Source organism: Rhinolophus sinicus, linkage group LG07 (genome assembly GCF_036562045.2).
Source record: "Rhinolophus sinicus isolate RSC01 linkage group LG07, ASM3656204v1, whole genome shotgun sequence".
Lineage (NCBI taxonomy): Eukaryota > Metazoa > Chordata > Mammalia > Chiroptera > Rhinolophidae > Rhinolophus > Rhinolophus sinicus.
This window is the reverse complement of record NC_133757.1, coordinates 68,700,770-68,714,497: the sequence shown is the minus strand read 5'-3', so window position 1 is coordinate 68,714,497 and position 13,728 is coordinate 68,700,770. Positions and strand designations below refer to the sequence as shown.

The 13,728-nt window shown below is 60.7% G+C and overlaps 1 protein-coding gene across 2 annotated transcripts in view; it reads right to left on the bottom strand.

Moving 5' to 3' along the window:
* The window catches only part of ONECUT3 (one cut homeobox 3), a 30,108-nt gene extending 16,638 nt beyond the window's left edge, over positions 1–13,470 (bottom strand). For both annotated transcript variants that reach the window (XM_074337483.1, XM_019743998.2), the window contains exon 1: positions 12,269–13,470. In XM_074337483.1, the coding sequence (XP_074193584.1) occupies positions 12,269–13,409 (1,141 nt within the window). In that variant the 5' untranslated portion in view covers positions 13,410–13,470. The remainder of the gene's footprint in view (positions 1–12,268) is intronic.
* Positions 13,471–13,728: the final 258 nt, after the last annotated feature.

Below are 13,728 nucleotides of genomic sequence, written 5' to 3'. Positions count from 1 at the left end.
CATCACTTCCATTCTCATTACCTCCTCCACTTCCATTTTATCACCTCATCTCTCTCACCTTTCTTACCTCCACCATCCTCCTCCTGTGTTTTCTTCACTTCCATCACTATCCCCTGCACCAGCACCTCCAGCACCATCTCCTCCATTATTCTCATCTACATCACCTGCCCCCTCAGAGGGCCCATCTTGCATGTATGTGCCCAGCACAGGAGGATGAGGCCCCTCACCAGGAGTGGCCCAAAGACCCTCACCACCAAGCACAGTTGCCATGACAGCAGGAGGAGGAGCCAGCCAGGTTGGCTAGTGGGGTTGTTTTTTGGGGGCAGAGTTGGGGCATTAGACACGCTCTGGGACCCTGGGTGAGTCAGTCCCTTGCAGAGCCTCAGTCCCCTCATTTGCAAAACTGGGACCCTCTGCCCCCTTCAGACATGTTTGTAGTGCACAGCAGCTACTCCAAGCCCTGCTCGCCTCACGCAGCCCCTGCCCCGCTCCCTGCGTCCCGGCCAGTCACCTCGTTGTCATCATCTCCTACCTCTGGCCCTCACTCTGCTCACCCTTCTGCTGTCACACCGATCTCATCCTGGACATGGTCCACCCTCAGGGCCTTTGCGTTGCCTGTCACTTCCGCCTGCATTGCTTCTCCCCTTGTTTCTCCATTGCTCCCTCCCTCCTTCCAGCCTTTGCTCCTTCTAACCCCCAATTTAATACTGCAACTCTCCCTCCCCCCTCACCAATTTTTCTTTTACTTTTTTTTTTCTGTAGCACTTAAAATGATTCACGCACCCTGTCCAGGGACTGGTCGAGTAAGGGTTTGGGTCCCAACTTTCTCTCCCGTCCACCCTCCTTGACGCCAGGGACTGAAAACTTGATACTCAGAACCAATTTGAGACGCTCATCTCGGTGGGTGCCGGTGCCGGTGCCGCACCCCATCCGGTCTTCCCCACTGCTCCCAGTCTTTTTGGAGTCCAGACATGAGCAGGGTCTGGGGCTGGCTTCTGGGGGCGGGCAGAGGTTCTGGGAGATCAAAGGCGACCCAGAAGAGATGGAGACCCCATTCCCAGACCAGCCCCCTCACGGGGCGCCCAGAAAGCATGCTAACGGGGGCCTTTCGGTAGCGTGTGGCCCGCGGTTCCCGCCGCGACCGGCAGAGAGCAGCGCTCTCAAAGCAGCCCAGGCAGGAGGGGCGGGGCCTGCTCATCCATATTCCAGGTGGGGGCAAAGGGAGGTGAATGGGGGGGCCCTCAAGTTCCAGATGGAAGCCCTTTCCTTTCAGACCCCCAGGGCCTTGCCCCCCGCCCCCCCCGCCCCCCCCCCCCGCATCTGTCTCCTCCTGCTTCCTGCCTTCCTGGAAAGTTTCTGGGCTCAGCAGACCACCCCCACCCACCGGGACCCCTTCAGGGGCCCTAGAGGGGGTCTGATCCCACCCCTCGGGGATTACTGCACAGTGTTGGCCATCTGAGACAGTTTCCTCAACTAGAAAATGGTCTTAATCATTGTCTCTGTCTTGTCCGGCTGTGGAAAAGCGTTTAGCCAGAAAAGTGCTGAACCTGATAGAGAGGCTGGAGTGAGGCCCGGAGCTCCCTTCTTGGGGTCCCTGGAAAGAGCTCAGCTCTGGGCCCCACATGCTGAGAGGACATGAAGTTTCTCCCCTTCTAAGGACAGGTCTCAAGCCTCAGCACCTCTCCTGGGGTCTTCCTGGAGTGGGGAGGGATGGAGAAACTGAGGAAGGCAGCAGGGAGTTGGGTTGCCCCAGCCAGAGAACTCCTATATATCCCTCAAGGCCCTGCAGCAGTGGTCTTTAACCCAGGAAGCCCTTCCCCTCACCCCAGCAGAGCCCCAGCTCCCTCCTCTGGGACCCCCAGCCCTGACCCTGTGGGACCAGGCCTGGGCTTGAAACCCCTTTGTTGTCCAGCATGGAGTGGGTCCACAGGAGATAGCGGGCTGGATATGTTTGTGCAGTGACTGGTGCCCCTGGTGACCCACCCCCATATGAGGGTGGGGCAATGAGGGGACTCAGCCCAGACTCAAAGACCCTGCCCAGGGAGACCCAGCCAGCCACTGCCCTGGAGGGCCAGTGGGAGCCCTGGGAGCACCCTCAGCAAGGAGCACCCTCTCCCATCAGTGAGGAAGTAGTCTGGACCTGCTGATGGGCATGCGGGAGGGAGCCCCAGATTTAGTCACTCCTCAGGGAGTCAGATAGAATCAGGTATGCACTGGAGGTCTATCATCTTCTGATAGACCCCGTCTCCTCCCCTCTCCTCCTTCTCCCTCCTCCCCACTGCTTCCTGCTCCTCCTCCCTTCCCCTTTTCCCCGCCCCCCTCCGCTCCTCTCTTTCCCCCTCTCTGCCTCCCCCTCCCCAGTCCTGTCCTTTCCTCCTCTCCTGCTCCTCCTTCTTATCCCTGGTCTTGAGCAGGTTGACTGTGCAGGTGTCCATCTGTCTGTTCCGCCCTCGCCTGGTGGAGCTGCAAGGGGGCCTGGCCAGGTGGAGGGTGGTGTGTGGGCGAGTGTTGTGTGCCATGCGCTTCGGCACAGTGGGAGGTGTCCACACACAACCAAACCACATGCATGTGAATGTGTTACAGACACAACCTGTGATGGTAAGAAGGGCCATCCAGGGAGAGGCGGGCAGTGGCGTGGGCACCTGGAGTGGCAGCGGAGGGCAGAGGCCTGAAATAGCTGGTGGGGGAAGACCCAGGGGCCAGCAGAGCTCAGCATGCCACTCACTTCTAGCTGGCCTTGGGGACACACAGTGTGGCTGTAACACGGGAGGATGTAGTGTGAAGAACAGGGGGTGTGATGTGACATGACTGAGTGTGACAGTGGCTGTGGGTGGTGTCCCAGCAGAAGCCCGCTGAGTGCATGGGATGCAGGCTGTGTCCATCTAAACCCCCCAGGATGGTTCCTGTCTGCTTACCCACGGCTGGCTGCCCACCCACCCCCTCACCATTCCTAGGCAGCAGGGACACCAGGCCTGGGCTCCATGGGCCGAGAGGCCTTGAACACACACTCTGTGGACATTGGTTTCCTGGTTTATCAAGTTGATGCTGTGCCCCATGATCCTGACGTCCTTATCTGTAAGTGGGGGTGACCGTCCCACCGTGCAGGGGTCATGAGATCTGTGCAGCAAACACTGAATGATTGGGACCCTGCAACACATCCCTCCCTTCCTTTCTTCTTTCCTCATACATTTACCAAGCACCTACTATATGCACTGTGCACGAGGCACTGCTGGGGACAGCTGTGAGCAAGACAGATGCAGTCCCTGCTTTAAGGAGCCACAAACTGACGTGAAAGCCACGTTGCTCTAATAATCACAGAGATAAATAGAAACGACTGACTTGGTTCCAGAACACGGCTGCTGATGCTTCTCTCAGAGCAGTGGAGGCCTTCTGGGTGGGGTATTTGCAGGGAAGACATGAGCAGGGCTGGGCTCCAGAGGCCTCCTTGTGAGGACAGACCTGGGCATGGAGGGGAGACCTGGAGACGGAGCCTGGGCGTCAGTGACAGTGGGGAAGAGGGAATAGTGAAGCCCAGGGGAAGCGAGGGGGCTTGGGCCAAAGTGGCACCAGGAAGATGAGCACCCCCCCCCCATGAAGGCTGGGTTTGACATGGAAGGACAACAGTGGGAGGGTGGCCCCAGAATTTGTACATGGGGGCACCTGCATGATTGTCCTCATCCCTCAGACAGTGTCATACTCTGTGCAGCATCTAAAGCAGCAACCAAATCTCTTGTCTGTCTCCCCCCCACACCCTAGTGTCTATCCACCTGAGGACTGGATGGGGGTGTGGAAGCGAGAGCTGGAGCTGGCTGTCCCTCCCCTCTGACCACCTACTGCGCTCAGCTCCAGCTTCACCGAGCAGACAATTCAATACGGAGCCAGGTCTCCGGCTGGGATGATGACTGGTTTCCTTGGCGACATGTCCCACCCCTGGCTACCAGCTGGCCAGCCCCAGATGTGGCGAACATTGATGCCCCCACCCTGGTGGCTTGTCCCCACTGGGCTGAGCTGACCTGAGCATCCCCCACTGGCATCCCCAGGCCAGAAAAGGTGGGTGACTTGCTCAACGTGACACAGAGATTACTCTGAGGGGCTCCTAGAGCACTACCTGTGTCCCTCCTCTTTATCCACACCCTGTACCCTTGAGGGAGCCGGGGGCGAGTCAGTGCTGAGCCAGACTCCTGACCGCAAGTGAGGACTTTCAGCAGCCCCTCATTGCCCCCACTCCTCCGTCCGACGCCTCTCCACTCTCTGCCCCTTCTCCCCATCCCCAACCTACCTGGACCTCACCTCCCCTCCTGGCCTCTGCACACACCTTGGCCCCAGCCTAGCCTTCAGGAGAGCCCTCCCCTTCTCTCCCCCTGATGGGATTTTAATGGCTGCATTTTCAAATTAGTTCTGAGCCTTTCAAAGACTTATCAGGGAAATGAGCATTTCCACTGGCCTCTGGGCTGCCCCTCCCAGGGGCTCCATCTGGAGGTTGCACTGCTGAGGGTGGGGGCACAGTGTGTCCGCCCAAGGGCAGCACTCATGCTTGGACCTTCAGCCACGGAGACTCCCCCTATTCAGGCACCCTCACACAGCGGCAAGCCACATCGGCACACACACACACACACACACACACACACACACACACACACACACAGTGCTCTTATCTTTAAAAAAAATGTTGAGAAGTCACAGCAGCTGGCAGTTTGAAATGGATTTGAAAAAGATGACAGGAAAGGAACCAGTGATAAGAAAAAGAGCAGAGGCCAACTCTGCTGAAAAATGTGTGTTTGTGGGGGTGGTGGGGGGAACACAGCATTTCAATGATTGGGAAATAAATCCACAGATAAACTCACATGCCAAATGGTCCGCCCCAGACGTATTCACCGTGGCCAGGGCGACCACAAACCATTGCTGGGCTGGGAGGTGGCTGAAAAAGGAGGAAATGGCCAAAGAGAAGAATACTACACAGCCAGAAAAAATGACCCTGAGGAGCCCTCTTTCCTTTTGTGGAATGTTCCGGTGTCTGGAAGGGGACAAAATCGGATGCTCTCCATTGTGGTGGGTTCCCCCCCACACACGGACCTTTTTTTAAAGTAAACTAAAAGGATGTGCCTTTGCAGCAGCTGGATTCAGTGTAATCTTTCTCTAGAAGGAGAAATAGAAACTGGTTTGCAGAAAGGAGAGCAAGGGAGGAAGCCCTCTTGCCTCATTTAAATCTGGAGCCTGATGAATGCGTCCGTTTAAAAAATACTACAACATATTTAAATAAGAGGGACAGAGGGAGGTGGAGGGAGAGAGCAGAGGCTTTGCCGTTGCTCTTGCTGCGCAAGGGGGCCTTTCCTGCGCCGTCTGGACTGGGGAATCTTCTCCATTTGGAGGAACCGAAGTGCGGGGTAAACGACTTGGCCAAATCACCGGTCTGCGCCGCCGCCCCACAATCCTTCCAAACTTCTCCGAGCGCCGGCCTCCAGACTCGCTCCCGGCGCCTCTCCTCCCTCCCTTCCCCCCCGCCCGTCCCCCGCCCCACCCCCCTGCAGTCCGCCTCAAGGGGTCCGCGTCCCCAAGTCTGAGCCCCCGGCGCTGCGCCCCTAACGCTCGCTCGGAGCCCAGAGCCCACCGCACCAAGCGCGGAGGGAGACTGCCCCAAAGAGGCTCCCACGGGGAAGGCTGTGGTTTTCCCTAGGGCGGGATGCCGGCGCCTGTCGTGGGCTTCGCTCTCCTGTCGAGCGCGTGCGCATAACCCTGAGGCCCCAGGCCGAGGGTGTGCAAGGCAAGGGTCCCTGTCTCCTTAAGATCGGCGGCATGAGCCCAGGTCCCGCCAGGCTGCGGAGGGTCCAGGTCCCGCCAGGCACGCTCGATTCTTTCGGGTTTAGGCGGATGTGGAGAGGCCCCCTGGCTGGACTCCGCGGCTGGCTTCCCTAGCACTAAGGGGTAGCGTTCGCCTGGTGAGGAAACTGAGGCACGGACATCCTCCCCAACGCACGGTGCGGATGCGCAAGAGCGCTTGGACACGCGTGGAACCAGGTCCCCTATGCACGCACTCCCGTCACTGTGGGTGGATGCGACCCCCTCCCAAGCCTGCACCGCTAGGAAGTAGGGTCAGACAACATCTGCCTGGACGCAGGGGAGAGGTGGTCCCCCGAGCCCACTGGGGGGCGTATCGGTGATTCCCAGCAATCTGCGCAGGTCTCCGGGAGACAGAAGGGGATCTTCCTGATGTGCCCGCGCCCCGTGCGGCCTCGAATATGCCAGACCCGGCCGGAGGGCAGAAAGGGGTCCTGTGCCGGAGTCTGCGCGCACTCGTCCCAGTGTGAATATGGGCGTCCTGTGCGCATCTACGCTTGTGTCCCCTGCACCTCTCCAGCAGCCTGAGCCAGTCGGACCCCTCTCGTCCCTGTTTCCATTCGCTGTGCATCTGTGGCTTTGTGGGTGTGACTTCATAGGTCTGAGGGGCCCCCCACCTCCCCCACATCTGCCCACATGGCAAGAATCCAGCGACAGAAGGGTCCCATTTCCTAGCGCCATCCACAACTACTAGGCAGAGGGGAAACTGAGGCTGCAAGGTGTCCTGGGGCTGGCCAAGGTCACGTGGGTCTCCCAGCCCAGCCTCTCCCCTCCCCCACTAGCGCTGCCTTCCTTATTGATCAAGGGCCATGTTTAATTAAAAACTTGATTCAAACAGCCTGAGCTCCCCTGATTAAGCCCGGATGGCAGCTACATTCAAAGAAACAGGCAGGTCGCAGGGGCCCAGCCTCAACCCATACAGCCGGTCTGGGCTTCCCATCTCCCAGCCTCTCTTCCGGGTTCTACCACTGCCCTCCCATATCCACATGGGACAGAAAGTTAGGGCAAGGAAGGCTGCCACAAGGCCTTCCTCCACATCTTAATGGCTCTGGGAGCCCTGTGCCCAGACGCTAAACAGAGGGGGGATGGAGCACCAAAGTGACATAAAAAGCCCCCTCTGGGGAAGAGGATACCTGGGGTGAGAGCAGAGGCTGGAGACCAGCGAGGAGGAGGTGGTGGCAGGCGGTGGGTCATTCAGACTAGAGTGGTGATGGTTGATAGGGAAGAAGCACAGGAGTGGAAGAGAGACTAAAAATGAGAATGGCTCGGTCTTTGTTAGTTCTAGGAATTTATGCCTTCAGAATAAAGGAGCCAAAAGCCAGCTTCAGCCTCTTGCCTTGCAAGCGGCTCCCCCAGACTCATCTGTGTGCCTCTCTGTGAAGTGGGGGTGACCCTCCGTGTCTCTCAGGCAGGAAGGGATTATCATTGGCCTAGCACCCACCCAGAGGGCTGGCTTTGAAGAGAGGGCACTTCGCCAGGAAAAGCAGGGTGTGGGGGCAATCCTGGTGGCTTGGAGTTGGACAGGAGGAAGTTGGGACTTGGTCCCTACAACTCTCTTCACAGGTCTCTGGTGTACCACTTGAGTACTAATCCTGCCACCCTCAGAGGAGCCTGGAGAACAGGCACAGGCACTCACCTGTGGTTACCCAAGCCACCGTAACTTTAAAAGCCACCCTCCTGTATCCACTGAGCTGCCCCCTCCCAGCCTTTGTCCCCACTGGCCACCTGCTGCACGTCCCCATCTTTGCCGATGGCAGGCGCTCAAGCACATCAAGCCAGGTTTGTAGCTCCACCAGATTCAGGGGCTGGAGGAGCTGCAACCTCACTTGCTTCTGGGAGCTCGGTCTGTCCCCCTGTAGGAACAGTCCCCGCTTCACACTGGGTGTGTGGCTTTGGCAAGTGCCTTCCTTCCTCTCAGCCTTGGCTGGCTTGCTGGTCAGTAAAGTACGCACAATAACCCCACTCGGCTTAAAGGTCATCCCATATGATTCCATCGCTCATTCCTGGGCTAGCTGGGGGAGGTGGGGCTTCCACATCCCAGCTGGCCCCTCTCCTCTCCCTCCCCATCAGCATGAAGTGGGTGGAACCAGAATCACTGAACCTGGGCAGGTCCTGGGGCAGCCTCAACCCAGGTCTGTAGTCTGGAAGAAGGAGTCTGGTTTTGAAGGGACCTAGAGTCACGTGCACAGCCCCATATGGCTCTGGCACACACAGCCCTAGAGACCCAGTGTCCCCCTACTCCATGCATCCCTATGGGGGCCTACAGTGTTCCCTCCAGTCCCCAGAACCCTTCTAGCATCCCCTGCCCACTCTTTGTGGATCCCATTGAGCCCAAGCTGCTGCTAGTGACCAGGACCCCCCTGAAGATGATAAGTGGGTGTGAGGGGGTGATTAAGCAACATGGCCTTAAGGTGTGGGGCCTGTGAAGGTGTCTTGAGGGTCTCCGTGGGGGGAGGGGAAAAGGCTCGATTAGAGTAACCTCAGCAAGCGTCTGGTAGCTGGCATCTGATTCTGTCCATTTCTCAGATGAGGAGACTGAGGCTCAGACCCTCTCCCAGGCAGTGTGGGAGCCCAGGTGAGTTCCCGTGGCTAAGCTCTCCTGGAATGTCTTTTCTGGGGGACGGGTCTATAAGAGGCGTGGCCTTTTGCAGTTGAAAGTTAGGTTTTTACCATCCCCTCCAGACCCCCAACCCCTGGCCACTGTTCTGCGCACCTACCACCAATCCTAATATCCACAATCACTGCGACTGCTCCCATCAGCAACTGCCAGAAATGGCTCTCTGCTTGCCTCAATTTCCCCTACCCTGGCCTCCCTCTTCCCTCAGGGATTCTGGCCTCTCGAAGGAGGAGAGGGCCCCTCTTTCAATTGCCTCCTTCTGATATTTTATTTTATACATATTTTTTTCTGATCGGTTACACAAAATATTTTTTCTCCGGAGTTGCAATTTAAACAATATTTGAAGCCGGCCGAAGCTATCGACCCAGGGACGGTGATGAATTAGAGACGGTAATTCGAATTCATCGACCGCCCCGCCCCCCGCCCAGGAGCCCGCCGACCCTCCCCCAGCCCCTCTCCCATAATTACTGTTTGAGACAGAGCGGGGAGGCCTTCGAAGAGGAGGCGGCTAGGAAACTGTCAGACTTCGGGTACCATGGGGTGGGGTGAGGTCCCCGTGGGATAGGACCGGCCTTGAACGGACTAGCGGGTCCCAGAATCTACAAATGTCAGACTCAGAACCTGGCTCCCCAATGCACACATTTTATAGATGAGTAAACTGAGGCACACAGAAAAGGCAGTCGTGGGGGGGCAACAGGGTGAGGGACCCTGAGGTATACCTGGTCAGATTTCGCGGGTACCTCATAGAAACAAAGAAACCACCCCTTCCCCCCTGGGTCCCAGATCTCGGAAGGAGAGAGGAGTGGGGAGCTAAGAGGGTGGGTGGGGGGAGAGACCCAGGACCAGTGGACCCCACACAGAGGGGCTGCAGCCCCCCCAACTCTCACCTCCCATTTCTAGGTCTCTCTTTGTCTTTCACTCTCTCGTTTTGTCTTTCTCTGTTTCTGCTTTGGTCTATCCAGTTCTGCCTCTTCATTTTCGTCCTGTTTTTTGTCACTTTCTGTCTCTCCGACCTATCTCTGTCTCTTTCTCTCTCCCTCCGTGTGTCTCCCTCCCTTCTCGTCCCTTTCTCCTGGCCACAGCGCCAGGACAGACACCCCGCCTCGACACCTCCGCGGCGGACAGGCGCGCTGGCCAGACTGGAGGGCTAACCTGGCGATTCCCGAGGGCGAGGAGGCTGTGGGCAGGCGGTCGGCTCTCGCTGGGCCCGGGCTGCGGTCAGGGGAGGAGAAAGGGCGGTGAGCCTTCCCTGCCGGGTTTGAAATGTGCGGAAGGGGAGCGGGAGGGGCACCTGAGGCGCTTGGGACTGTGGCTCGCGGAGTGGCGCAGTTAAGAGGGGGATGCGCCCTACCGCCTCCCCCCAACCCGCGCGATTTGCCGCCACTTAACCGCTTTTCATTTGCGCAGCGACCGGAACTAAAGGCCTTTGGGCTCGTGCCTAATTACCCCGAGGCCCTCGGCCACTTCTCACATCCCAGTCCGAGCCCTGAGCTGTGGACGCGCTCCGATTGCTCCGGAGGTGCGGCAGGAGCCCAGGAGCCGCACACGGACCGGGCGGGTTGGTGGGGTCACGACATGGGCCTAGGTGGGAGGAGCGCAGGACATGTCCCGCCAGCCCAGTTCATTATCCCTGGTACCCCAGGACTGCCAGGCCCCGCGCTCACCCTTCCCACTTTCCCCTGACAGGGCTACGATTGTTAATCATTTTCCAAAATGGGAAGCCGAAGCTCAGAGAGGCGAGGCTGCTCCTGGGCCCGCAGAAGCCGGGGCTGCCCGGCTGGGACCCTGACTGGCCTCTGTTCCCCATCTGTAATTATACTGGCAGCCTGAGGGAATCCCAGACTTGGATGGCAGGACACCTGCCAAGGCTGGCACTACCTCCTGCAGTGTCACCCCCCCCCCACAGACAGGACTTCTCACCTGCGCGTTGTCTTTTTGAAGCCCTGGCCTAGCTTTTGGGTGGCTCCAAAATGTGCAATTGAGATACCACCAATAGGCCATGTTAGTTGCATAATGTGACAGTGAGAAAATGGCAAGTGGCATGTGTTCTTTGGGGTATACCCATGTTGGATTCAATGTCTCCGAAATATATGTGCTGGGAAAGAGTGGAAGTTGGCCAGTATGGCTGTATGTCGAACGCCCTGCGTTACCCGTTTGATGAGTACCACTTAGTGTCTAATGCATTCAGGCTATGCCTTTGGCCAGGGAGTAGGGGCTGTGCTCTCTGCTACCTGATGTCACCTACACTGTACACGGCTGTGTGTTGATATGATTGAGTGTCCCTTTGAGCACACCTGGTCATTGCATATATCATGGGGAGCAGGGCAGAGTCGGTCCCGCCCTTACATAAAACTGTCCAGGTTCCTGGTGCCATTTCTAACATGTCACAATGGCCTCCCTGCATACTTGGTCACCTGCCACATATGAAGGAGAATTTATTTCCCTATTCCCCCAAAGTGGAGAATCTAAGAAGCCTATAAGTGGCTCAGCTAGTCACCTCACTCCGTAGAGGGGGAAACTGAGGCTCGTGTGTGGTGCAGGCTCCCTGGCTTGTCCACTATGCCTGGGAGGAATGAACACAAGACTCCTCTTCTGCCCCACCGGTGCCTTCCTCTTCCCAGCCCTCTGCCCAGGAGGGGGCACAGCCATGGCCCTCCCGGCCTTGCTGCTCCACTGTGCCCAGTGTGAGCCCCAGCCCTCTCCATCTAGCCCCATCGCCCCTGTATGCAGAGAAGCAATCGATCCAGCGCCCGCGGCAGCTATTGTCCCCGCGGCTGGGGTGGCTGCAGCCTCCTCCCCAGTGCGGCCAGGGAAAGAACCCCCTCCCAAGCCAGGCCCACTGCAGTGACAGTGGGGGACTCTCCTGAAACCCTACATGCACCCAGGAGAAGGGCCTGGCCAGGCCGCCTCTCTGGTGGCAGGTGTGGACCCAGCTGTTGTCAGCTGGGAGGGAGGTGGGAGTCGGGTCCCCAGGGTGGTAGGAACTGAGTGTCAGTGTGAGTGAGACAGAGACACAGAAGCAGAGAGAGACACAAAAAGAGAGACTGACATAGAGAAGGAGAAAGGATGAGGAGGAACAGGACAAAAACGGAGAGCATGCAAAAAAAAGATACCAGGTTGTTTCGACAGAGAAATGAGAGAAACACAAAAAAGAAAAGAAAGACGGGCAGCGGGGCGCGCACCCGGGCCAAAAGCAAACGCGCCGGCGGGCGGTAGGCCAGGGTATGAAGGCCTCGGGACAGTGCGGACGAGGGTCCCCCGGGCCGCTCCTCCCCCGCCCGCTCTCGGGTGACCTTTGCCAACGGCCGGAGAGGGGGAGGGGGCTATCGATCGCGGAGGCCGAGCTACAAAGATGCGCGCGCTAGGGCCGGGGGTGCTGAGCACCGGCCTGGCCCTGGCTGCCACCGCGCCGGTGCTCGGTGCGCGATCCCGGCTCTCTGCCCCGAGGCTGGAGGCACTGCAAGGGGCTGTTCGGGAAGAGGGGAGTGGCACCCCGGAGCTGACAGCTGCGGCGCGTTTGGGGCACAGCACCCTCATCCCCCCCACACCCACACACACGACACAATGAGCAACCCTGCAGACTGCTTCTTCGGGGATTCTCGGTTCCCAGAGGGGCTGGGTGGGAGGCTATAGGGGGAAAGGCGGCACAACCCCTTTCTCCCTTTTGGCGACGGTACAGGCGGGCAGGGTCGCAGACCACGCTCTAACCTCCGGCAAGGGAGACCCGAGCCGGAGGGAGGGCCGCACGGCCGCGGCATGGTGCTGGGGAGCCCCGGGCCGGCGCCCCGGGGTTGGCGGTGCGCTCCGCGCTCCTACCTGCGAGGCGCAGCGCCGACATGCGCTGGAACTCGGGCTCCTGCAGCCACTTCCACATCCTGCGGAAGGTCTCGCGGCCCGACTTGAGCTTGCTCCACGGCTTGGGGTTGCGCAGCAGGTCGGAGAGCGTGCCCTGCGAACGGCACAGGATGCGCTGCGCGAAAATGGCCTGCGGGATGCTGTAGCGCTTCAGCTCCGCCGTGATGCGCTGTGCCACCTCCTTGGTGTTGATCTCCTCCGCCGCCGCGCCAGCCCCGGGGCCGCCCCCGCCGCCCCCGCCCGCGTGCGGCCCGTGCGCCCCGGCAGCCGCCAGCCCGCCCAGCGGTGCCAGCAACCCGGCGGAGCCTCCGCCGCCTGCGCCGCCGCCCCCGCCTCCGCCTCCGCCGCCTCCGGGCAGCCCGCGGGCCAGTGCGTCCTCGGCGCGCCCCAGTAGCGCTGCGTGCGGCTCGAAGGCGGCGGGTGGCAGCAGCTTGTCCCCGGCAAGGTGTCCTGGAGCGCCGTAGGCGGCCAGCGGCGGCGGCGGCGGGGGCTGCGGGGCTCCGTGTAGCGCGGGCGGCAGCGCGTTGGGCAGCGGCGACAGCGGCGACCCCATTGCGGGCAGCTCCTTGCCGTAGGGCCCGTAGAGGTGGCCCACCGAGGCGAGCGCGGCGCGTTCGTCGCGCATGAGAGTGAAGCTGCCGCTCACGCTGGCGGCCAGGCGCTGCGGCGGGGGCGGCGGGGGCGGCGCGGGTGCCGGGTGCTGATGCGCGTGCGGGTGGCCGCTGTGCGCCCCGGCCGCCGCCGCGTGCGGGTGGAACTTGTCGGCTACGGCCGCGAGCGGCGGTAGGTGCTGCAGGGGAGTGAGCGTCGTGTAGGTGCCGCCCAGGCCGGGCGCCTCGCAGGCCATGCCCATGGTCGGGTGCAGCGGGCCCGCCAGCTCCCCACGGAAGTCCGCGCCGCTGCCGGCGCTGCCGGCGCCGCCCGCGCCCCCGCCGCCGTCCAGCAGGCTCGCCATGCCCGCCACCAAGCCCGGACGCCCGGGCGCCACCAGGCCGCGGTGCTGAGCTGCCGCCGAGCGCGCGTGGCCCGGGCTCAGCAGCTCGCCCGCCTGCGCGTGGGCCACGCCGTGCAGGCCCCCCAGGCTCTCCAGGCTCAGCTCCATGCTCGGCCGCCCGCCCGCCGTGCGCGCTCAAGGCCAATGCATGGCCCCCGCCCGCTCCCCGGCCGGCTGCGAGCGCGGCCACCAGGATGTGGCGGGGAAGCCGCGGCCGGCGGCCCGGCCCGGGTCTGACGTCAGCGCCCCCGCCCACCCGCTCCCCTCGCCGCCGCCTCCCGCCGCCTAGCTCTCTGCCCGCCCCGGCCCCCTCGAGCGCCAAGCCGGTCGGAGGGGGCCGGAGTCGGGGCACCTGGGGTCTCCCGCCTCAGCGACAGCTCCGGCCGCCTGGGGATAACGGGAAGGGGTCCAAGGACAGACTCTGGCG